Source organism: Ipomoea nil, unplaced genomic scaffold, assembly GCF_001879475.1.
Source record: "Ipomoea nil cultivar Tokyo-kokei standard unplaced genomic scaffold, Asagao_1.1 scaffold1568, whole genome shotgun sequence".
Lineage (NCBI taxonomy): Eukaryota > Viridiplantae > Streptophyta > Magnoliopsida > Solanales > Convolvulaceae > Ipomoea > Ipomoea nil.
The window spans coordinates 789,427-811,477 of NW_017617996.1; the positions used below are offsets into that span (position 1 = coordinate 789,427).

A 22,051-nucleotide genomic window follows, 5' to 3' on the forward strand; every position below is an offset into this window, starting at 1 on the left:
GAGAAAAATGCAGCATAATTTTTGACTTCTCATTAGTTAAAAAGTAAAGTAAGTAGATTTTATTGTTCCAAAATTTGGGTATGAATCCCCTAATGGGGATGCCCTAATAATTACTAGGAAAATGTTTCATGTACTTTCATGTTGTACTCACAACTTATACTTACACACACACAAAATTTTGATGTAGACACTTGTATTGAGATTTATATATAAAAAAATAACTTATTAAAATCGATCACATCAAGAAGTAAAATTTAGAGAGTAAAATTATAGTTATGGAGTACATGTACTACAACTCTAATTACTCAGTAATAAACATTACTAAAAAATGTAATTGTAGAAAACGCCGACAAGTCTCAAACCATTTGCGGCAAGGCCCACAGGAGAAAAATTTTGACGACCATTTGCTTACGTGGCATTATACATTTCGTCCCTTGTATTGCATTTTTGGTTTTTCACTTCCAAAGGCATAAACCCTACAATCCGTCCGTCTCCGCCGCGTCCGCCGTAACATCTAACAATGAAACTCTCAACTCTCTCTCTCCGCCATAACCAATTCCTCTCCGGCGCCGGCGCCGGCGCCACCATCCATCACCCCTCCACCACCTCCCGAACTCCGCCCTCCCGGGTCCGTATGTCCCTTCGCGAAGACGCCCCTTCCGTCGCCATTGTCGGAGTGACTGGCGCCGTAGGCCAAGAGTTCCTCTCCGTTCTCTCCGACCGCGACTTCCCTTACCGTTCCCTCAAGCTCCTAGCCAGCAAACGCTCCGCTGGCAGGAACCTCATCTTCGAGGGCAAGCAATACACCGTTGAGGAGCTCACGGATGATAGCTTTGAAGGAGTAGACATTGCGTTATTCAGCGCCGGTGGATCTATTAGCAAGAAGTTTGGGCCGGTAGCGGTCCAGAAGGGGACCGTTGTTGTAGATAATAGCTCTGCTTTTCGTATGGACGAGGGAGTGCCGCTCGTGATCCCGGAGGTCAATCCCGAGGCAATGGCGCATATCAAGCTCGGTTCTGGAAAGGGAGCGCTTATTGCCAACCCCAATTGCTCCACTATTATTTGCTTAATGGCTGCCACCCCGCTTCATCGCCGCGCTAAGGTGAGACTACTGTGTACATATTAGTTAATACTCAATTTACTCCTATAATGGTTTTTCTCGATATGATTTTTTTGTGTTTAATTAGGTCTTGACTTTGATAGATTTACACAATTGAGTCATTGGCAATTTTACCTCTATTAATACCCAATTTAGTTCTCTAGTAGTTTTACCCCGATAGTCTTTGACTATAGTATTTTATACAATTTAGTTTTTGACTATAGTGAATTTTTTCAATTTAGTTCTTGATTTTAACAGCAAAGGCGAAATTTTGGACCTAGTTAAGCATAAAAAGTTGTTTAAGACTAAATCAAGAAAAACCACTACAGTTGATGACCAATGTACATATATACGGTTTCTTGTATGTTCAATTAATTCTTAAATTGTTTTTGCTACTGGATATTTATTTGGCAGTTGAGTTTGAAGTTAATAGCGCGTGCCTTGCTCACCTCTGAAACCCAGTTTTTAAAATAGCACTATAAAAAAAAGGAAGAGGAAATAATTCTTGTTTATTTTCTTTTGTAATCTTTTACAGGTTAAGAGGATGGTTGTTAGTACGTACCAGGCTGCTAGTGGTGCTGGAGCTGCAGCCATGGAAGAGCTTGTTCAGCAGACTCGTGAGGTGTTCTTTTTATTATTTTCACTGTTTTTCATCTTATATAGAGTGTAAACTAATTTTGTTTTCATAGAAAGTTAATTTTGTGTGCTTCCTTTTTCTTAAATAGGTATTAGATGGGAAAGAACCAACTTGTAACATCTTCACACAGCAGGTTTGCTGGCTTTGCTTCTTCTGTTTGGTTTGAACATTTTTTGGTTTATGGAAGATTTGTAGTCCATCTAATTTCTGTAAATTCATCATTAAAATTTCATTGCTGTGTGCAGTATGCTTTCAATCTGTTCTCGCATAATGCACCTGTTCAATCAAATGGGTATAATGAAGAGGAGATGAAATTGGTGAAAGAGACAAGGAAGATATGGGTAAAGATTTTTTCTTTGACTGGTGCTCGTATCGAATCTTCTTATTCTTTTTGACATTCTAGTATTCGACTGCAATTTTATGGTCCGAAATTAGATACTAGTTGAAATCTATTTTTGACTGCATTGTAGAATGATGGAGAGGTTAAAGTCACAGCAACGTGTATTAGAGTTCCTGTTATGCGTGCACATGCAGAGAGTGTGAATCTTCAATTTGAGAATCCTCTTGACGAGGTAATGTTTGGTTGCTAGTTTATTACATCAACCATTTTTTGCCTTCAATATGTAATTGTGTTGTTTAGACTTTAGATGCCCAATTGTATGATGCTATCTATATTTCAATCAAACTTGATCATCAATTGTTGTACATGTTGATTTTCAACTCTGATCCAGACTCTTTGGTTGTCAAAATTTTAAGGGTTGGACATGTTTACCAAGCATATATTTCCATGAGTACATAAACAACTCAAAAAATTGAGCAACTAAGGAGTGATGGGACAGTTCTGTAAGATTAGAAATTTTCTGTTTGTTTTTGTTCATCTATTAAAAAATTATGCGAACTGGACATTTTAATTGACAATCGATCAGTATGGTCAGGGCAGATAAAAATGAAGATCTTGAGGATCTGTAATAGTTCTTGCTTTTTCTTTTCTGCTTGTTCAGTCATTATATGGAATTGAACCTCATTAGTAAGACTCTTGCTTTATGTAAATCCTCTGCAAATATGTTTTTGAACACAAGTTTTCTGCTTATTTAGATTACCCAGGTTTCACCAAACCTGGGTGTGTTGACCATATTCTTTTATATATGATAGGATAGCATGTAATGATGGTTCTTGAAGTTATGCTGAACAATTTCTAAGACGGGAAATATTTGTATGAATTGTTGCTTGGAAGCATCAGTTTCTTGTGTTCTATGGAATAGTTTGGAAGCTGTTAATTCTTCTAATTCCCGGGTCAACATTTTCTGGGTAGCCTTTAATGGTTAATCGTATGTAATCACAGAGTAGTGTCAATGTGTATCAAGTAGAGATAGTTTTTCGTTCCGGAGTGGAGCTCAATTTTGTTTGGTCTGTTGAACTCTATTTTATATAAAATCGAAGAAAATCTAATATCGATTTAGATGTGCAGGAGACGGCAAGGGAAATTCTGTCGAGGGCACCCGGTGTAGTGGTGGTTGATGATCGAGCTGCCAATAGGTTTCCCACCCCATTGGAAGTGTCTAACAAAGATGATGTTGCAGTTGGGAGGATACGCCGCGATGTTTCCCAAGACGGTGACTATGGGTAAAAACATGGTTCCAACTTCCAATAACACTCTTGATTGTAGTATTGTATGTATATACTGTCTGGAAATCTTACTTAAAGTCTGCATTCACAATAGGTTGGACATCTTTGTTTGTGGCGACCAAATTCGCAAAGGAGCTGCCCTTAATGCTGTGCAAATTGCAGAGAAGCTGCTATAAGGAAGTTGAGAACGGAATAGCATCAAGGAATTTTTCCCTTACAAGGCCAGTGTTGAGTTCACGGATGGATGGATGGCCGCCCATATTTCTTTGCGTGTAAAACTTACCATTAGCTTGAGCCTTGAAGATTAGATTGTCCTTATATTTTATCCAAAGTAGGATTTGTTGTGTATTGCAAAAATTTTGAGATAGCTTTCTTATCCCGGAGCATTTTGTTTCGGGTGTGTTTGGTTCAAAAATGGAATCGGAATGGTAATAAAAATATGAATTATTTTATTTGATACTGAGATACTCTGTAGTAAATAAGAATTTGAATTAAAATAAATAAATAAATAAATAAATAATTAAAATTAAAATAAATAAATATATAATAAAGATACATACACATACATATGTGTATATATATTAAAATTTTATATTTAATGTATGAATAATGATTTTTTTTTTCTCTTTGATTTTGTAATTACTAAAAGATTTAATTTCAGTAGTAAGATAACAAAAGTAAACAAACAAACATGGTAATTAGTATCAAAATTCATAGTAAAGTATAAAATTTCCCAACCAAACATATCCTTGGTTGCTACAAACGTAATTAAAGCAATGTTGATTATTTCCGTTGAGCCAAATAGCCAATGCCTATAACGCTTGTGATAAAAGGTGAAATTGTCGACGTCCCCACATCCCTCTGGAAGAATAAATCATGATAACTTAACTGACCTAAAAATAAACTAGACTTTTACTCACTGTGCACAAGAAATCCCTTCATTGATCTCTTGTGACAATTTCATCTTTGTGACCAGTTGAACTATTCATGCGGGCTAATGCCTATAACGCTATTTGCATTGAAAGCTGATTCTTTATGAAATATGTAACGAAAATAGGTATTAAAATTTGTGCCCCCAACATATTGTTAGATTGTTAGAAAATAGACAAGCAACCTAATGGAAATATGTAATTTTGACTAAAAACATATCTATAAAACGCAACTCCCCATAGCAGCTTATTTGTTAATGCCTTGACCGCCCCCAAGATCAGCTGCTGCTTTTGACGCTTTACTCAAAGCATCGGAGACCCACAGAGCACCCTTTGAGAAATAGGAGCTATTGACAACAGCATTCGCAGCCGCAAGAGCACTTCTCCCCGTAGCCGATACAGCTGATTTGGTGTTATCGAGAATGTGATACCTCTGATCCACTGATCTAGCAGCTTCAACCCCGGCAAAAATCTTGTCGGTCAGGCCCATCCTCTCGCTCAAATCCGCCACCTTGGCTGCTGCAGTGGCTGACAATTGGTGTGATTCGTCGAAAGCTCTGGCCTTACCCAAAGCATCTTTTCCTAGTACATAGCCTCTGGATACCATTGTTTTAACCACGTCTTGAGCCATGGTCACGGCTTCCCCAGCAGAGGGAGCATATTGGTGGCCTTGTGTGTGTTCCTAAAATGTTGGATACAGCAATTAGCCAATTGGGAAACTCATCAGACACAAAGCTAATAAAACATTGTACAAGGTAATAAGAAACATACAGTTGAATCTCTTGCTTCTTCAGGCTTCCAGGAAGACTGGTTCCAGTAATCATATTCATCTTCATAGTATCCCCAGCGGGCTATGCATACTTGTTGATCCAGAATTGTGGCGCCCTGTACAACATGCAGTTTGAATGGGGTCAATATTCAGATTCTGTCCTTGACTACTGAAGGAAAAAGGGGTGAGAAAGATCCATTTCCTCATACAGAAGATTGTGAAATGCTTTAAATAGATGAATAAGTGTGCCAAAGTTGCAGAGTTAAGTTACTAGTAAAACTATCAACAATATTAGCAGCAGTTGGCATATATTATCTAAAAGGAGAATGGAATTTTCAAAAAAAAAATGTGGAGATTAATTACTCACTGCTAAAATAATTTAACCTGATGCCTGATTATTGATTAGCTAAAAATGCAGGTTTTAGTAAAAGTTAGGAGTATATAGATAAATAAATTCCCTCATTTTCCCTTCTTTGAAACTAGATCAAATCAAATTGAACATTTTATAGATTTTAAACCTCTGAATAACTAAATCTTTGTTTAGAAAATCAAAGCTTGCAATATTCTTTTGGATACATGAAAGCTATATAGGCCCTAAAAGATTAGATCAAATGGTTGAGGGAGTGGAACAATCCTCCACATTCCAAAGCATCATGATCAATCTTTCAGTAGTAATTGTCATTAAGAAGGGAGGGAAATGTAATACAATTTTAGTCGTAGCACTTACACTAAGTAACACAGCTGTTTCCAGAGCATGAGAAGATCTAAATGTCACATAGGCTGTACTTGCATGTTCACCAGCTCTGTATTTTTTACCAAACATTATTAAAAAACAGATACTTGAATATTAACACAAGACAACAACCATTATATGCATTCAGAGCAAGGTTGAAAAAATTGCTAGGCGCCTAGAGCGCCTAGGCGGGCGCCTAGGTGGCCGACCGCCTAGCGCCTAGGCCCGATTTTTGCAACACTGATTCAAAGGTAATAGATGATTCCTTATCATAATGTACACCAAAATGTAACAATACTAACAGGAAAAGGGCAATACAAATAAAGGCATCACTTTCTACCTCACTCTTTTTTGCTTACTAATGTACGACAGGTAGAAGAGGCAATGGACTGGTTGGAATTGAGTTAATTGCACTTTATCAATCACACTTCATTACTAAGGCAAAGGTATAAAGGAATCCATTAACCCATATCTAGAAGATAAGGGTTGATGGGTAAGATCTTAGACAACATGTTTACACACATATTCTAGACAACATATCTACAGTAACCCTTATTCTGGAAGGTACTGCCAAACTCATAAAAAGGGCAGGTTGGGGACTTGGGGTTAACTGGAATGGGTAAAACTTTTGCCTCGTAGTCACAAACTCACAATATTTTATGCATAGATAGTGAGAAAGTAAGAATTTACATCTAAGAGTTTTCACAACTTATCATAGCGATAATTTAGATATCAACTATAAATTATGAAGTACAAATCAACTATAAAAACATTTCATTCTCAACCTAGGGCAAGGCATCAGCAGAGCAGACATGGTGCTTCCATGCAGCAAGCCAATGAAGTTACAAAGTGGGAAAAGACCAATTGAAACATTAGAATTATAAAATCTTCAGTTATAAAGGGGAAAAAAAAAACACAAATAATAAGGATTCAACGCTCAAGAAAGCCTAAAGCTAAAAGGAACTAACAGATGCAAACCAAATAAAACATTTCTGTACTACCTGACAATCTCAATATGATCAATCTTCCCACAGAGAGCAAAAAAATCATGAATGTTCTTCTCAGTAGCAATAGGGGACAGACTTGTAACTTCAGCAGTGTAACCACCTGGATTCATGCTTATTCCCTTATTGGTGCAACCAAACTACAATGAACAGATAAGTAAAGATTCCTATGAGAATTGACATTAAAAGATAATCACGTCTTCAAAACATTCATGCTGATGATGAAGTATCAAACTTTAAAAGTTTAAAGGAAAGGATAATAATTAACAAGAGTTTATTTTTTAATCCACTTCCAACTCCAAGCCCAACATTCCATAACCCAAACACCAAGTACTATGCACAACTAGCTGAAAAAACCCAGTAACCATTAATCAGCTGTAGAATCCATTACTTTTCCTAAATTGACAACTAAATATTAGTTCACAATCCCACTGCAGGGCAGGACAAAGATCGAATAGTATAACTGCAAGATCCATTTCCTTCAACAAAATTAAGAATAAAATCAACTCAAAAACAACAAGCCGTGAATATGTAAGAAAATTGAACTGAAACAAGCACAATATCCCAATTAGCTAGCTAACTATAAAGATACTCGCATGCAGAGCTGCGACCTAGGGTTTATTTCCAAACTCTCACTCTCGCAATCCAAACGAACAAACGATCAATAACACCACTGCTGGAAAAATCTTGATTTAGAAAACATTATACAATTTAATCTGTAATTACTCAGAGTAGAATTTTTGAAAAAATTACACCAAAGAGAAGGTTAATCAAGGAAGATTAATAAAACATTATTAGCAAAATAAATACATCAATGATGAACTGAAAAAGTGATCTCCGTAATCGTACCTAGCTTCAGTTAGAGAAAGATGAGAAGACGGAAGAATCAGAGACGAGCACCGGTAAAAAGCTAGAGAGATGAGATTCCAGAATTTGGAAATTGAACTGTTGTTGCTTATATATGAAGGAATGCTGAGGTGGTGAGCTCTTGAGCACTGTCATGTCACTCTCCATATTAGGATTATTATTAGGATTTTTGTATTTGAGTCGTAGTATAACTCTTGTTTTAATTTTCTTATAATTTCTTTTGTATATATTCTTTATATTTGTACAGTTATAATAAAATTCATTTAATACAATTTATTCAGTTCTTATGTGATATTAGATAGCTAGTATTTTATCGTAATAGAAACGACGGACGCAACCGATTAAATTTTTTGGCGTCATTCACGAGCAGCAGATTCTTGGCGTCATTCCCATAATTTGCCAAGCTGCAATTGCAATTGCAATTAATGCAGTTGCTCAAATATATCTAAATTTACTTAAAGGATTCAGCAAAAAAAAAAAAAAAAATTCTCACATCATGCAGCGAAGCGGTGACAGTTCGCGCAGACGTGATGATTAGTGTCAAATTTGTAAAGGTTTCGGTCACATGAAAGTCAATTGTTTTTGGCGCTATGATGATCCATGTCAAATTTGTAAATATTTTGGTCACACAGGAGCCAATTGTTTTTGGCGTTATGATGATCCGTGTCAAATTGTAAATATTTTGGTCACACGGGAGCCAATTGTTTTCGGCGTTATTCAGGGGCTCCGGGTTCTCAGACTAATTTGGTGTTTCAGGATGGTTTGGGAAATAAAACCTCGTCAAATTCTCATACTTGGGTTCCGGACACTAGAGCCACAAATCATGCAACTCCAAACATAACTGTCCTTTCTACCTCGGCCAAGTACACTGGTAATGACACTCTACGTGTTGGTGATGGTATAGGCCTATCTATTAGTCATGTTAGTCATGCTACTTTTAATAGCCATTCTAGGTCTTTTACGATGTCTGATATATTGCATGTTCCTGGTTTGTCTACCTCTTTATTATCTGTTCAACGTTTTGCTACAGATAATAATGTGTTCTTTGAGTTTCATCCTTCATTTTTTCTTGTGAAAGATATCACCACCAAGGAAATCCTCTTACGTGGCAGTAGTTCGGGTGGGCTATACACTTTGCCTGTTCCAAGTTCGTCTCCTTCAGCGTTTCTCTCCGCTCGTGCTTCCGCTTCAGTTTGGCATGATTGTTTGGGCCATCTTCATCAGCGGGTCCTTAGTAACATTATTCAGTCTTGTTCAGTTAGTGGCTCTAGTCGTACTATTCATTGTAATTCCAGTTTATTTCAGCGTGTCAATTGGGAAAATATGCACATTTCTCTTTAGCACGTGTTGAGTCTAATAGTTCAGATGTTCTTGATTTGATATACACTGATATTTGGGGACCAGCTCCTTTGCTATCCTCTAATGGGTATCGTTACTTTTTCATCTTTGTTGATGATTATTCTCGTTACACCTGGTATTTTCCTATGAAGCAGAAATATGATCTTTATGTCATATTTGATGAATTTCGTGCTTTAGTTGAGCGTTTATTCAATCGTAAAATCAATTCCATTCAATATGATCTAGGAGCTGAATATAAGAAATTACATTCTTTGTTTGTGCAATTAGGCATTAATCATAGGCAGTCATGTGCATACACTCATGAACAAAACGGACGTGTCGAACTTAAACATAGACACATAGTTGAAACGGGTTTAGCTCTCCTAGCCCGTGCCTCTGTTCCATATAAATTTTGGGATTTTGCTTTTGAAACTACAGTTTATTTAATCAACAAAATGCCATCCGTTGTGTTAAATAACTCCAGTCCTTATTTAAAATTGCATAACTCCCATCCGTCCTACTCTTTTCTTTGTGTCTTTGGATGTCTATGTTACCCGTATCTCAGACCATACAATCGTCACAAAATGTCATATCGGTCCTCTCCATGTGTCTTCCTAGGTTATCCTGAATCGTTTCGGGGGTATAGATGCATGGACTTACAGACTAACAAGATTTATGTGTGCAGGCATGTGAGGTTTGATGAGACAGTTTATCCTTTTGTTACTAACCTTAATGTGTAGCCTCCTCAACCTGTGCATCATTATCCGTGGGCTGAGTCTGTTTTTCGCCCCACGGCTCCACCTGCTCCACACACCGGCACCGCCGAAGTCGCACACTCCCCCGGCCAACGACGATCCTGTGCTGGCTGTGCTGCCTTCACCAACTCACGATGCCGACAATCCACCTGGCTCGCTCGAGCATGAACCGCATGAACAGGCGGACTAGTCGGCGAAGCGCCCTCGCGGCCGTCCTCGGGGGAAAGCCGTGAAGTCCACAGTTCGAACTCATGAGATGCACACTAGGAGCCGTTCTCAGGCTCCACCTTCAATTTTAACAGCTCAGGTCTGTTTTTCGGATCCTACTTGTTACACTCAGGCAGTTAAATATTCAGAATGGCGTGAAGCAATAGATCAAGAATTCAATGCCCTTATACAGAATCAGACATGGCACCTTGTGCCATCTCAGCCAGGTATAAACATTATTGTGTATAAGTGGGTTTTTCGTACAAAACGAAAAGCAGGTGGCTTCACTGAGAGGCATAAAGCAAGACTCGTAGCAAAAGGATTTAATCAGGTGCCAGGTCAGGACTTCTTTGATACTTTCAGTCCGGTAGTAAAACCAACCACAGTCAGGTTACTTCTTTCTCTGGCTTTATCATCTGGGTGGACTATTAAGCAATTGGATGTTCATAATGCTTTCTTGAATGGAAATCTCTCTGAAACTGTGTATATGAAGCAACCACCTGGGTATATTGATGCTTACTATCCAAATCATGTCTGTCTATTAAAAAGGTCACTTTATGGGTTAAAACAGGCAACTCGAGCTTGGTTTAATCGTTTGCACACCTTTTTACTATCTATTGGTTTTCAGGCATAAAAAAACAGATGTGCTCCTATTTTACTACTCACAGAGATCTGATTGTGTATATCTGTTGGTTTATGTGGATGATATACTTATGATGGGGAGAAATACGAATTTAGTTGTTCAACTAGTTTCGAAACTCTGTACTGCTTTTAAAATCAGAGATCTTAGTCAACCAGGGTTTTTTCTTGGGATTGAGGCAGTGAAATGCAATGACGAAATTTTAATTTTCCAACAGAGATACATGCATGACATTTTAAAGCGTGTTGGAATGGTAGAATGCAAACCTTTGTCTACTCCCATTCCCACGTCAAAAGTCGTGCCCATCACTGCAATTTTACATGATGATCCTACATAGTACAGGAGTTTAACTGGTGCATTACAGTATTTAACTATTACTCGTCCTGATCTTTCCTTTGCAGTTAATCAGTTATGTCAACACATGCACGCACCTACAGTTGCTCACTGGGAACAACTAAAAATAGTTTTAAGGTATGTTAAAGGAACTGTTACTTTCGGTCTACGAGTCAGACATTCATCCTCAAGAGAAATTTATGCCTTCTCTGATTTTGACAGGGCTGGCTGTCCAGGGGATAGAAAATTCACAAGTGGCTTTGCTGTTTTTCTTGGGTCTAATCTTATATCATGGGTCTGCAAGAAGCAAAGAACTGTTGCTAGATCTTCCACTGAGGCTGAATATAAAGCTCTAGCAGATGTTTGTGTTGAGGAAATTTGGATCGTGTCCCTTCTACGAGAAATTCATGTTCCAAGTATTTCAGTTCCAAAATTATGGTGTGATAATCTTGGAGCTACGTATATGTGTGCCAATCCCATCTTTCATGCTCGCACCAAACACGTAGAGATAGATTATCACTTTGTGCGAGATAGAGTTACTGCTGGAGAAATTCAAGTCAATTTCACCTCAACAAAAGATCAACTTGCAGACATATTACCAAAACATTGCCTGGTCCTAGATTTTCTTTTCTTAGAGACAAGCTACAAGTTACAAGTATACCATGTGCTGGAGGGGGAGTATTAGGACTAAGATTAGGATTATTGTATTTGAGTCGTAGTATGACTCCCTATTATAGTCTCCTTATGATTCCTCTGGTATATATTCTCCTTGTCTGTACAGTTGTAATCAAGTTCATTCAATACAATTTATTCAGTTCTCATCCAGATTACTTTCATTTTTTTTCTAAGATAAGAAGAGGGTGCGAGAGTATTGAAAAGTCACATTTAATACTTGCCTTTTGGATTATGGCGAATTTTTATGTGTATCATGGTTTATACAGTGTTCTATAGTTATAAAAAATATATATTTTTGTTATAAATATTATCATTATGTAGACATTATTATGTACGATTGTTATATTGTGGACCAGGGTTCACAGTGGTCCAATACGATGTCGTTTCATTAAGTGGAGGGAAGTTGACGCGACGGACGCCGATCCATCCGTCCAATCCCGTTACATTTTTTTTTAATTAAATATAAAAGGAAGTCATCTTCTTTCACACGAAATTCCTTTCATTTGCAATTCAAAGAGCAAAATCACTGCAGAAATACTTCGCAATAACAACAAAACAACAAGGAATAAGCATTCTCTACTCAATGACTTGCTTGTTAAAGACTTACTGAACACATTCAGAGCATTCAAACAAAAGAAAAGGTGAACCTTCAAACATTTATTTGTTTGAAGTTCGAAAAAGTATGATATTTGAAAAATAACTCATAATTTCTGTAAATATGGCATGCAATTGAACATTAATGACATAATTTGTTGAGATTAAATTAACAAGAACAAGAAAAATAATAATGGCAGAAAAGATAAAGAAGAGCAAGATTTACGTGGTTTGGCAAAGTGTCTACATCCACGGGAGTGAAACAATACTCTTATTCATAGTGATGATGATAGTGGTGACACAACCCCTTAGGGATACAACTAATATATTTATAGGCATCTAATCTCTGTACAATATGTCTACCCGTTTCTCTTCTACTCCTAGTATGAGACAAACTCATATTTCTAATCCATATATGAGACAAACTCAACAATTTCCACCTTGGCGAATATGTTCTTTAGGAGAAAAGATAACTCAACATAATTTATCCACATTGGCATGAAATTTAACATTAATAACCATTTTCAGTTAACTAGGTTATATAATTTTCACTCTCTACAAATCTTAGACACTATGTGATCTAATATATAAAGCATATATTGCAGATGATATTTTAAAATAAGTACAAACAGAACATGTGTAGTATGCTATGAATTTATGTGTCTTCATTTATATAATTCTGTGCCTTATGATGAACTCTGCAATTGAGTAACACAATAATGATATTTCTCAGACTTATGTTTATGCCTATTATGTTAATAGTCTATGTCTTCACCTATATAATTTTGCACATTATGAATTTACATTCCATACCTGAGTAGACAGAAATGATATTGCTTAGACTTATGTTTATTATGTTAAGAGTTTATGTATCTTCAGTTATATAATTTTGCACATTATGAATTTCAATTCTGTACCTGAGTAGACAGAAATGATATGATATTGTTTATATTTATGTTTATGTGTATTATGTTAAGAATTTGTGTTTTCAACTATATAATTCTGTACAATATGAATTTAAATTATGTACATTATGAATTTCAATTCTGTACCTAAGTAGACAAATGATATTGTTTATATTTATGTTTATGTGTATTATGTTAAGAGTTTATTTGTCCTCATCTATATAATTCTGTGCATTATATTATGAACAATAATTTTGTACCTGAGTGGTATAATTGTTTATACATAATGTTAATATACATTACATTTAAAATTATTGCAGCAATGTCAAGCCCCTCAAACAGCAATCCTACACTAAAAGAAATACACCAATGTACAAAAGAAAGAAAAGTGATGCATCTACTTCAGTGGCTATCACAGAGCAGCCACAGAGGGCTGAGATCCAAATCTACGAATGATGACCAGCCACAAAGGGCTGAAAAAAAAGAAGCAAATCTAAACACGATGACCTGGCTAAACGAGCACCCAAATGGGCAAGGAAAGAGCAAGAAAGAGAGGATCAACCAAAACAAGTCAAGTACTTCAACACGAGAATGATGCCATAGGACAAATTCTTGTGACAGAGGGCAATGGTTCAAATGAAACCAATGAGTACAAAGAGTTGGTTAATACACGGAGAGAGCGTTGGGGGATAGACAAAGGAACGCCATCAACAACTGAAATGCTCAACAACATTGTAGAAAGGCGAGATCATGAGGAAATGTTTAAAAGCGATTTTGTGATCTTCACTGTTTCCACACTCATTAAGGGATACAAGAACAATTTCTGTAACTACAAGATCCTCCATTCACTAATCAATGTTGATAAAATCAAGGATATCAATTGGTGTGGTTACATCATCAAATGTCTCCTTGACACTATAGAAACATGGCAGAGGAAACAAGATGGGGCATTTACTGGACCTACCACTCCCTTAACGGTACACATTACTATTAAATTCTGTACATCATGTGTTAAAAAGTATGTGTCTTATTTATATAATTTCTGTGCCTAACACATATAGGTAGTTATGTTGAGAATTTCTGTACATTGTATTGTGAAGTTATGCGTCTTCTTTATATGAATTATGCATCTTAATGGTAAACTTTCTGTACATAATACATATTGGCAGTAGAGAAACAATACATGATACTTATATGTCTTATGTTGAGAATTTCTGTACATTATATTCTGAAATTATGTGCATTATGTATATGAATTATGTGCATTATATGTAAAAAATAATACTAGCTTATATGTCTTCTTTGTGTGTGTTTTTTTTGGTCAAAGTACCTATGAGATCCCTGTACTATAGCATTTTGTTTAATTTAGTCCTTTTACCTTAATTTTGTTCAATTTAGTCCTTGTACTTTAAAAAGTGAAACAATTAAGGACAATAATTGATATTTATGTATTTTTTTTTTTGAAAAAGATATTTTTGTATTTATTTTGGACATATTATGTAATATATTGGTGGTAAAAATAAGTAATTTTAAATATTTATAAAATAATATATGAGTTGGCATGTAAGTATGATAACGTGACAGATAAGATGTCAACGCCATATCAGCTATTGTCCTTAATTGTTTCACTTTTTAAAGTACAGGGACTAAATTAAACAAAATTAAAGTAGATGGACTAAATTGAACAAAAGACTATAGTACAGGGACCTCATATGTACTTTGACCGTTTTTTTTAAAGCTTACATACCTAGATAGGTACAGGTAAGAGGTCAAATCTGTACATTATGAGTTTTAATTTTGTACCTTGTGTAATGAGATTCTGTATATGCCGAGTATTAATTCTGTACCTTATTATCTGAATTCTGTATCTACTCAGCATTTTTGAAGAATCTAAGAATGAGATTGAGGATGTCCAGGAGAGGAAAAGACCACAAAGAAAGTTTAATCAACTACCGTTGAACTTAAGATCACCATACTGGACAATGCATTTATGCAAGCCAGTGCTGACTACTCAGAATTGTATGTAATTCTTCTAAACCTTCTAAATTCACAGGCTTCATTAATTACACAAATTAAAATATTGTATTTATTATTATTATTATTTTTTATTTTTTATTCTTTATTATTATTATTATTATTTATTTATTTAAATTCTTTTTTTTTTTTTTTTTTTTTTTTTGGCCGTGGAATGTTGTTTACAGCAAAGGATTTGTTTGCAACAATGGAAGACTTTGGCACATTGGCAAAGGGGCAGTTGTCAACCAACATACTGCAGATTTGGTGCTACCGGATGAATATGGTTAATCTTAAAAGAGCAATTGATCAATCAGAGAGGTCTTTTTCTCAAATGTTGCTTAGGTAAGTAAACATGTTAATCTAAGTTTAAAAAAAAAAAAAATTTTTTTTTGGAATATTTACAACAATGCATTATATAAGAGTAAAAGACATTTTTGGTCCTAGACTTATAGTGGCTTGGACAATTTTAGTCCTTTATAAAAAAATTTTGCCATTTTATGGACAGAGTTATTGTGACGAGGACATTTTTGGTCCTCCGTCTATATTTTTGTTAGATAACCGTCTGAGAGAGGGGTAATTACGTCAATTTAGGCTATCTCCTTCTATCTATTATATCTATGTGTGTTTTGTTTTCTTCTCTGTCATAATTCGAAGGAGTCGGAGAGTCCAAGTTGCAGTAAAGGCATGGTTGTGGGCAGAGCATTTCGTAGTGCAAAACTACAAATAAATGAGGGTCAGAGTAAATGCATGGTTGTGGGACCAAAATCATCCATCTCACAATAAAGAGATAGCCTAAATTGACGTAATTGCCCCTCTCTCATACGGTTATCTAACAGAAATATAGACGGAGGACCAAAAATGTCCTCGCCACAATAACTCTGTCCATAAAATGGCAATTTTTTTTATAAAAGACTAAAATTGTCCAAGCCACTATAAATCTAGGACAAAAATTGTCTTTTACTCATTATATAACAATCAACAACTTCTTTACAGATGGAACTAGAATTAACGGTAGAATGGATGAAGTCTAGAGCCACTGATTCAAATGTAACAAAATTTTGTGAAAATCTGGATGTACAGTTGAATGCAATTTCTGTTGATATAAGTGATGTAAAACTTGTAACTATAAAATCCCTTTACCCTAATTATTCATCTGAATTCTGGACATTATTAATCTGAATTCTTTACATAATACAATGTATTATATTTCTTGCAATTATTCATAACAGATCTTCTTCAACATCTTGCGTCATGACCATTACTTCCTCATGTGCTTCAATTTCTTAAATTCAAAGCTTCAAGTGATTGACAACAAAGCATTGAAGAGAGGAGTATCAAATGCAAATAAGTACCAGGACTGTCCAAAAAAAAAAAAAAAAAAAAAACTAGTAAGATATGCTTGTACTAATGTTTTGTATCTACATCCTTAAAATTTAGTATCTATAGTTCTCGAATTAATTAAACACTTCTATAACTATATTCTACAAGTGACTGCATTCACAAAGTACCTCAAACTCAAAAGAAATCCCCTTGCCAGAAGGATGAAAAATATGCAAGTGGATTATATGAATATACCATGGAAAATTGAACACAACGCAATTGATTGTGGCATCTACTGCATGAGGCATATGGAAACTTATAAGGAGACATCAGTAGAGGATTGTGGATTAGGTTGAGCCAGAACAACAACAACAACAAAAAAAAAAAAAAAAAAAAAAGATCTTGGACTCTCACAACAACAATTTTTGTTTTAAATAAAAATTTTCTTCAATTTAGTTCAGAATTATTATATTTATTGATGTCTTATTAAGTATGAGTTGGGTCTTATCAAGCCGAGCCAAACAATAAAATTTTTTGGCTCCACTCGGTCCACATTTAAAAGATAAATATTATTCTTCAATTTCTTTAGTTCAAAATTATTATACTTTTCAATTTATAAATTTATTTTAATTATAATAAATTAAAAGTTAAATATTATTTGTTTACATCTTTTTAAGAAAAATTTCACTTTTAGTCCCCAATTATTGTCGCATTACTACATTTATACTTAATCTTTTAATTTTGGCACATTGCAAGTTGACTTCATTTACTTGTCATAATTTGTCTGATCCTCTATTTAAAATTTTTTTCTTCCAAATTTAATAAATATAGTTAACATGTAATTTAATCATTCAATTAAAAGACTTTACAAGAGAGGGATAGAAGTTACATGTCGGGCAAGAGATTTTTTTTTTTTTTTCAGCACTATTGACTTTATTACAATGTACTACTTAAATTTTAGCCATATCTTATTATATGGTGAAATGGAAAAAATTTAAATGAATGACTAATTGTGATAACAAATAAAAGTCAAGATTGTAATAAGATAAAAATACATGAATATAACAAAATTCAACAATTCCACAATAATCGATCACTAAAAGTGGATTTTTGCTCCATCTTTTGATTTATATATAATTTTATTTTGGTATATGTATAAACAATAATTATTAGCATTAATAAATAATTAATAATCATAAAATAATCATTATCCATATATCATTTTCCAAAAAAAACAATAATTTTCGTGTTTTCAAATGAACCCTAAGTCAAGATAATATATTGGATGAAGAGGCGGGCTACCTAATCATAGTTAAAATTTCAGAAGGCATAAATTGATTTTTTTTTTAAAGTCAAATTGTTAAAAAAAAAATAGTATACACTTATTGGTATTTTGAGGGTAGATTGATTTTTTGTGAGGTAGTTTGTTTTATATATATATATATATATATATATATATATATATATATATATGTGTGTGTGTGTGTGTGTGTGTGTGTGTGTGTGTGTGTGTGTGTGTGTGTGTGTGTGTTGTAAAAATCAGGCTAGGCGACTGCCTAAGCGCTAGGCACTTCTAGATTGAGGCAAAAGGGGTGTAGGCAGTTGCTAGTCGGCCTAGGTGGTCGAGTCATCCAACTCGGCTCTAAACTACCAAGTTGGCGAAACATTTTTTTAATTGATTTTTTCGCTCAAGATGACATTCTTTTGAGCGATTTTTTTTGTTTTGTTTTGTTTTGTTTTTTGTTTTTTTGTTTTTTTTTTTTTTTTTTCTTTTTTTAGGGGATCACCTAAACAACTTCAATAGTGTGTGATGAAGTGATAGTAGCAAAAGCCAGCAGCACTTGATGGTGTGACGACAAAACACAGCTTAAAATTAAAGATCTTGGCAGATTGAATTATTTTCTAGGAATTGAAGCATTTAGAACTTCAAGTGGCATTAACCTCTATCAAAGGAAATACACTTTGGAGATCTTGGAGGAAAATGGTTTCCTAGATGCCAAGCCTGCTAAAACTCCCTGCACTCCAGGCTCAAGACTCAACAATACTGAAGGCACCCTACTGGGCAATCCTGAGATCTTTAGAAGATTGGTTGGAAAGCTGCTCTATTTGACCAACACTAGGCCTGATATCTCATACAGTGTTCAGCAGCTCAGTCAGTTTGTTGACAAGCCAAGAGACACACACTTAGCTACAACACATAGAATACTGAGATACCTCAAAGGCTCTACTGGAAAAGGACTGTTCTATGCTTCAAAGTCTAGCCTCAAACTTCAAGGCTTTTCTGATTCAGACTGGGCTACCTGCACAGAAACCAGAAAGTCCATTACATGGTACTGGATTTACCTTGGGGAGTCTCCTATATCTTGGAAGACTAAGAAGCAAGCCACTGTGTCCAGATCATCATCTGAAGCAGAGTATAGGGCTTTGGCCTCCACTATCTGTGAACTTCAGTACAATGGCTGTTGTATCTGTTGGTAGATTTGAAGACAGAAAACAAAAATCCCATTGCTCTATTTTGTGATAACAATTCAGCTGTGGCTATATGAGAGAATCATGTGTCCCATGAGCGTACTAAACACATTGACATTGATTGTCATGTAGTGAGACAAAAGGTCCAAGGAGTGGTGAAATTGGTGAGCATTCCTTCACATAAACAAATAGCAGATGGTTTTACTAAGGCCTTGCCTATTCCTTTGTTTAATATCTTTCATGCTAAGCTGAGCCTTCAGGATCTTCATGCTCCGTCTTACGAGGGGGTGATGAAGTGATAGCAAAAGCACACAGCAGAAGCCAGCAGCAGCTTGATGGTGTGATGACAAAACATAGCAATTAGCCTTAAGGGCTTTTATGTCTTTTCACCAAATAGTTAGTTATAACTACCAATCACAGTAGCTTAAAGCTTCATCTTCTTTTCTTTTGCTTCTGTAATGAATGTAACACAACCTCTGTACAAAACTTCACTGAATCTCAATCCACCAGTGCTTTCTTCTTTAATGTGATTAACCGTAGTTCATCAGTGTGTATGTTAATTTTTAAAATTTCATTGTCTCCCTACCTTTTAGGCTTCATGCACGCGTCTTGTGTAATTATTAACACAAATTGTCAGGCCACTTCTGTAGTTATGCTTATATTAAAAGTCATATTAAACGTACAGTAATCAATTATAAATTATATAAAAAAAATTATACATTAAAAGAAAATAAGGAAGAAAGAAGATTTGAATGACGCAGAAGGCTAATACAAGTAATTTTAAATTGATAGGTCGTACATTGAATTGAATACTTAGTTTCACCACTACAAATGTTCTTTTTTTGATATTTCAATGATAAATTTTATTTTAAAATTTTCTGTAAATAATTATGAAATAAAATACAATCATATATTAGCTGCAATATAATTGCTACAATTGCAAGCAATGTTGTAAAAATTGTGCCTAGGCGCCGCCCGGCCGCGGCGAGGAAGGCCGAAATCGGCCTCTTCCGCGGCCGGGCGGCTAGGCAGCCGGCTGAACCGGCGATTTTTTTAATTAATTAATTAATTTATTTATTTTTTTGTGTAAGTTGTGAAAAGTTCGGAAATGTATAACTTTTGACTCAGTTGTTCGTTTTGGACAAATTATTTTTTGAAATCACGTATTTTTTCGAGATCTATGCAAAACAAACAAATGTATTTACAACTACTTACGTAAATAGTTTATAAAAAATAACTATGGGAACCTTATGTTTTATTAATGAATTTTTATAATTTTTAGTTTTTTTTTTTAAATAAAAAAATTTAAAAAATCGGCGCCTAGGTGCCTAGGGGCCGCCTAATGTATTTTGCAACCTTGATTGCAAGCCACAGGAACCAAGGCACAAGTGCCCGGAGGCTTGCCAGGAAGGTTGCATTTGAGAGCATAACAACACGGCACATTGGTGCAGCTGTTGGGATTGGATGTCTTACAGCATGAGCATGTTTGACATTGCTGGAATGGCGCTAGTCGCCGTCGCTCAAAGGCACCGCCTATATCTCTATACTCCACCGTCGTTCCCATGGCCGGCACTAGCTCTTCTTCTTGCTCTTCTACCAATGATGAATTATATAAGGATTTCTCCAGTGGTTCAGCACCTGCATGCATTATTGTATAGTACCACAAGTATATGCTACATTATGAATCTAATATTATAACTTCTGCTATTAATAATTTTTGTAAATGAAATAATCACTTGCGGCAATAACCAAAAAGAAAATTAAAATCAACATGGATGTCGCTGTTGCTAGATTCATGGTTTTCTATATAGTCGAAAGAAACTAAGAAGCCTAGACAGTAGTGTAGTGAGGGTGGAATGTGTGAAATAATGTGTATTTATAGGGATTTTGTTGCCGATTCACGCCTTATTCAAAAGTATTTCTGAAAAGCTACAAATTTGAAATTTCTTAAACAATTTTTTTCTTTATATATATATTACTATATTAGTACTCCATAGTGTTATATATATATATATATATATATATATATATATATATATATATATATATATATATATATATATATATATATATATATTGTTGAAAAAAATAGCTTAAAATGGCATAAAATGGCATGTTAAGTAGCTATTTTGTGGTACAATTATCAGTGGGGTCCACTTCCGATTTGGATCGGGTCAAAGTGGATTCGGGTTCTTCGTAGTGAGACGAAGAGATTGATATATTGTACGCTCAAAACGGATAATGGGTGAATGAGATATTTATTCTCAAAGTAGACCCATTTGAGTTGGAAAATGAAGGGAAAAAGTGAGTTTTTGGCCCACATTAGTTTGGAAAGAGGATTTGCCCCCCCTTATATACACGAGCTCTTTTGGAGCTTGTAGAATTGTATAGCATAGAGGCTCTCTCGCGCCGGGGGGTGGGGTGTGCAAATCAAATTCCAACTAGAAACGAGATCGAAAGGCTTGCTCATGTGCGCACCGGAAATTGGCAGGCCTTGCGGGCTAAGTTATGCCAGACTTCGGTATCATAATCTTGCCACTGGAAGTTTCGGCCACCATGACCGAAACTGTACTGAAACTCTAAGTTTCGGCCTGCCTAGGCCGAGAGTTCGGCCTACCATGGTCTGAAGCTCTGGAATGTTTCGGCCTGCCTAGGCCGAGAGTTCGGCCTACCATGGTCTGAAGCTCTGGAATGTTTCGGCCTGGTAGCCTAAGTTTCGGCCTGCCTAGGCCGAGAGTTCGACCGAAACTGTACTGGAAATCTGGAATGTTTTGGCCACCATGACCGAAACTGTACTGGAAATCCGGCCTGGTAGCTATGGCCGACCGAAACTCTAAGTTTCGGCCTGCCTAGGCCGAGAGTTCGGCCTACCATGGTCAGAAGCTCTGGAATGTTTCGGCCTGGTAGCCATGGCCGAAACTCTAAGTTTCAACCTGCCTAGGCCGAGAGTTCGGCGGAAGCTCCTAATGTGACTGTTGGGATTTAATTCAGCTGTTACGGGATGGAATTAATCCCAATTTGAATTAAAATCCATGGTAATGGTTGCTGTTACAGGAGTTGTAGGGGTGCCCTTAAATGCCTATATTAAAAGCTATTCAACTCCTCAACCCCTATATAAGAAAGAGTTGGGCAGCA

At 35.7% G+C, this 22,051-nt stretch overlaps 3 protein-coding genes and 1 long non-coding RNA gene across 5 annotated transcripts; 3 read left to right on the forward strand and 1 right to left on the reverse strand.

Annotated features, from left to right (window-relative positions):
* Positions 1–451: 451 nt before the first annotated feature.
* Positions 452–3,757, forward strand: LOC109189926 (aspartate-semialdehyde dehydrogenase-like). Of its 2 annotated transcripts, XM_019340561.1 has the most exons (7): positions 452–1,102; positions 1,635–1,721; positions 1,825–1,869; positions 1,982–2,077; positions 2,207–2,308; positions 3,205–3,359; positions 3,457–3,757. In XM_019340561.1, exons 1-7 carry the CDS (start codon positions 521–523, stop codon positions 3,536–3,538), a joined length of 1,149 nt encoding a protein of 382 aa, XP_019196106.1. In that variant the 5' UTR covers positions 452–520; the 3' UTR covers positions 3,539–3,757. The 2 variants fall into 2 exon arrangements, with proteins under 2 accessions (XP_019196106.1, XP_019196107.1); XM_019340562.1 differs by lacking the exon at positions 1,825–1,869.
* Positions 3,758–4,285: 528 nt separating this feature from the next.
* Positions 4,286–7,816, reverse strand: LOC109189869 (binding partner of ACD11 1). The gene is made up of 5 exons (XM_019340494.1): positions 7,647–7,816; positions 6,795–6,937; positions 5,788–5,863; positions 5,063–5,176; positions 4,286–4,973 (listed from the first exon to the last, which is right to left on the reverse strand). Exons 2-5 carry the CDS (start codon positions 6,908–6,910, stop codon positions 4,539–4,541), a joined length of 741 nt encoding a protein of 246 aa, XP_019196039.1. The 5' UTR covers positions 6,911–6,937; positions 7,647–7,816; the 3' UTR covers positions 4,286–4,538.
* Positions 7,817–16,208: 8,392 nt separating this feature from the next.
* Positions 16,209–16,436, forward strand: LOC109189870. The gene is made up of 2 exons (XR_002055649.1): positions 16,209–16,246; positions 16,357–16,436. It is a non-coding gene; the product is annotated as an uncharacterized LOC109189870 (long non-coding RNA).
* Positions 16,437–16,668: 232 nt separating this feature from the next.
* On the forward strand, positions 16,669–19,215 carry LOC109189892 (uncharacterized mitochondrial protein AtMg00810-like). The gene is made up of 3 exons (XM_019340514.1): positions 16,669–16,798; positions 18,354–18,911; positions 19,049–19,215. Exons 1-3 carry the CDS (start codon positions 16,669–16,671, stop codon positions 19,213–19,215), a joined length of 855 nt encoding a protein of 284 aa, XP_019196059.1.
* The last annotated feature ends 2,836 nt before the right edge of the window (positions 19,216–22,051 follow it).

Coding starts and splice junctions, on each gene's coding strand:
- LOC109189926 (XM_019340561.1), top strand. CDS start 521: ATGAAACTCTCAACTCTCTCTCTCCGCCATAACCAATTCCTCTCCGGC. Junction 1,870..1,981: donor GTAACATCTTCACACAGCAG/GTTTGCTGGCTT, acceptor TGCTGTGTGCAG/TATGCTTTCAATCTGTTCTC. Junction 2,078..2,206: donor AAGAGACAAGGAAGATATGG/GTAAAGATTTTT, acceptor ACTGCATTGTAG/AATGATGGAGAGGTTAAAGT.
- LOC109189869 (XM_019340494.1), bottom strand. CDS start 6,910: ATGAATCCAGGTGGTTACACTGCTGAAGTTACAAGTCTGTCCCCTATT. Junction 5,177..5,787: donor AAACAGCTGTGTTACTTAGT/GTAAGTGCTACG, acceptor CATGTTGTACAG/GGCGCCACAATTCTGGATCA. Junction 4,974..5,062: donor AAGAAGCAAGAGATTCAACT/GTATGTTTCTTA, acceptor CCAACATTTTAG/GAACACACACAAGGCCACCA.
- LOC109189892 (XM_019340514.1), top strand. CDS start 16,669: ATGAAAAATATGCAAGTGGATTATATGAATATACCATGGAAAATTGAA. Junction 16,799..18,353: donor AGTAGAGGATTGTGGATTAG/GTTGAGCCAGAA, acceptor ATTATTTTCTAG/GAATTGAAGCATTTAGAACT. Junction 18,912..19,048: donor ACTTCAGTACAATGGCTGTT/GTATCTGTTGGT, acceptor ATTGTCATGTAG/TGAGACAAAAGGTCCAAGGA.